The sequence below is a fragment of the Lipotes vexillifer genome, unplaced genomic scaffold, assembly GCF_000442215.2.
Source record: "Lipotes vexillifer unplaced genomic scaffold, Lipotes_vexillifer_v1.1 scaffold1091, whole genome shotgun sequence".
Taxonomy (NCBI): Eukaryota; Metazoa; Chordata; class Mammalia; order Artiodactyla; family Lipotidae; genus Lipotes; species Lipotes vexillifer.
This window is the reverse complement of record NW_006773710.1, coordinates 182005-182415: the sequence shown is the minus strand read 5'-3', so window position 1 is coordinate 182415 and position 411 is coordinate 182005. Positions and strand designations below refer to the sequence as shown.

At 52.3% G+C, this 411-nt stretch overlaps 1 protein-coding gene across 1 annotated transcript in view; it reads right to left on the bottom strand.

Moving 5' to 3' along the window:
- Window positions 1–251: 251 nt before the first annotated feature.
- Window positions 252–411, bottom strand: part of DEFB1 (defensin beta 1) — a 12072-nt gene continuing 11912 nt past the window's right edge. The window contains exon 2 of the mRNA XM_007448463.1: window positions 252–400. Within this exon, the coding sequence (XP_007448525.1) occupies window positions 252–400 (149 nt within the window). The remainder of the gene's footprint in view (window positions 401–411) is intronic.

Below are 411 nucleotides of genomic sequence, written 5' to 3'. Positions count from 1 at the left end.
GAAACAAAGTGGCAGTGAAACAGGTCACAGCCTAGTCAGCATCCCCCAGTCCCATCCTGGACAGGCTTTGTGGCCCAGCCTGTCTGCCCTTCTGCCCTTCATACTTTCTGAACCTCTTCTCAAAGGAGACACAAGACTCACTTTGGTCTGAAGGACGCGCATGCTTTGAAAAAACCTTCTTTTATTCAAACAACAGTTACAAGGGTTTCACTTGGCTTCTGGGTCTCCTCTGCCCACGCTCCAGCCCAAAGTCAACGGATGCAGCACTTGGCTTTTCCGCCGTAACAGGTGCCTTCAATCCTGTTGAAGAGCGGGCAGGGGGAGAAGTTGCAGGTCCCCCCTTTCTTGACACATCTGTAGTGGTCGGACCTCTGGCCGAGACCCGTAAGCAGGTTAACACCTATAAGAAGG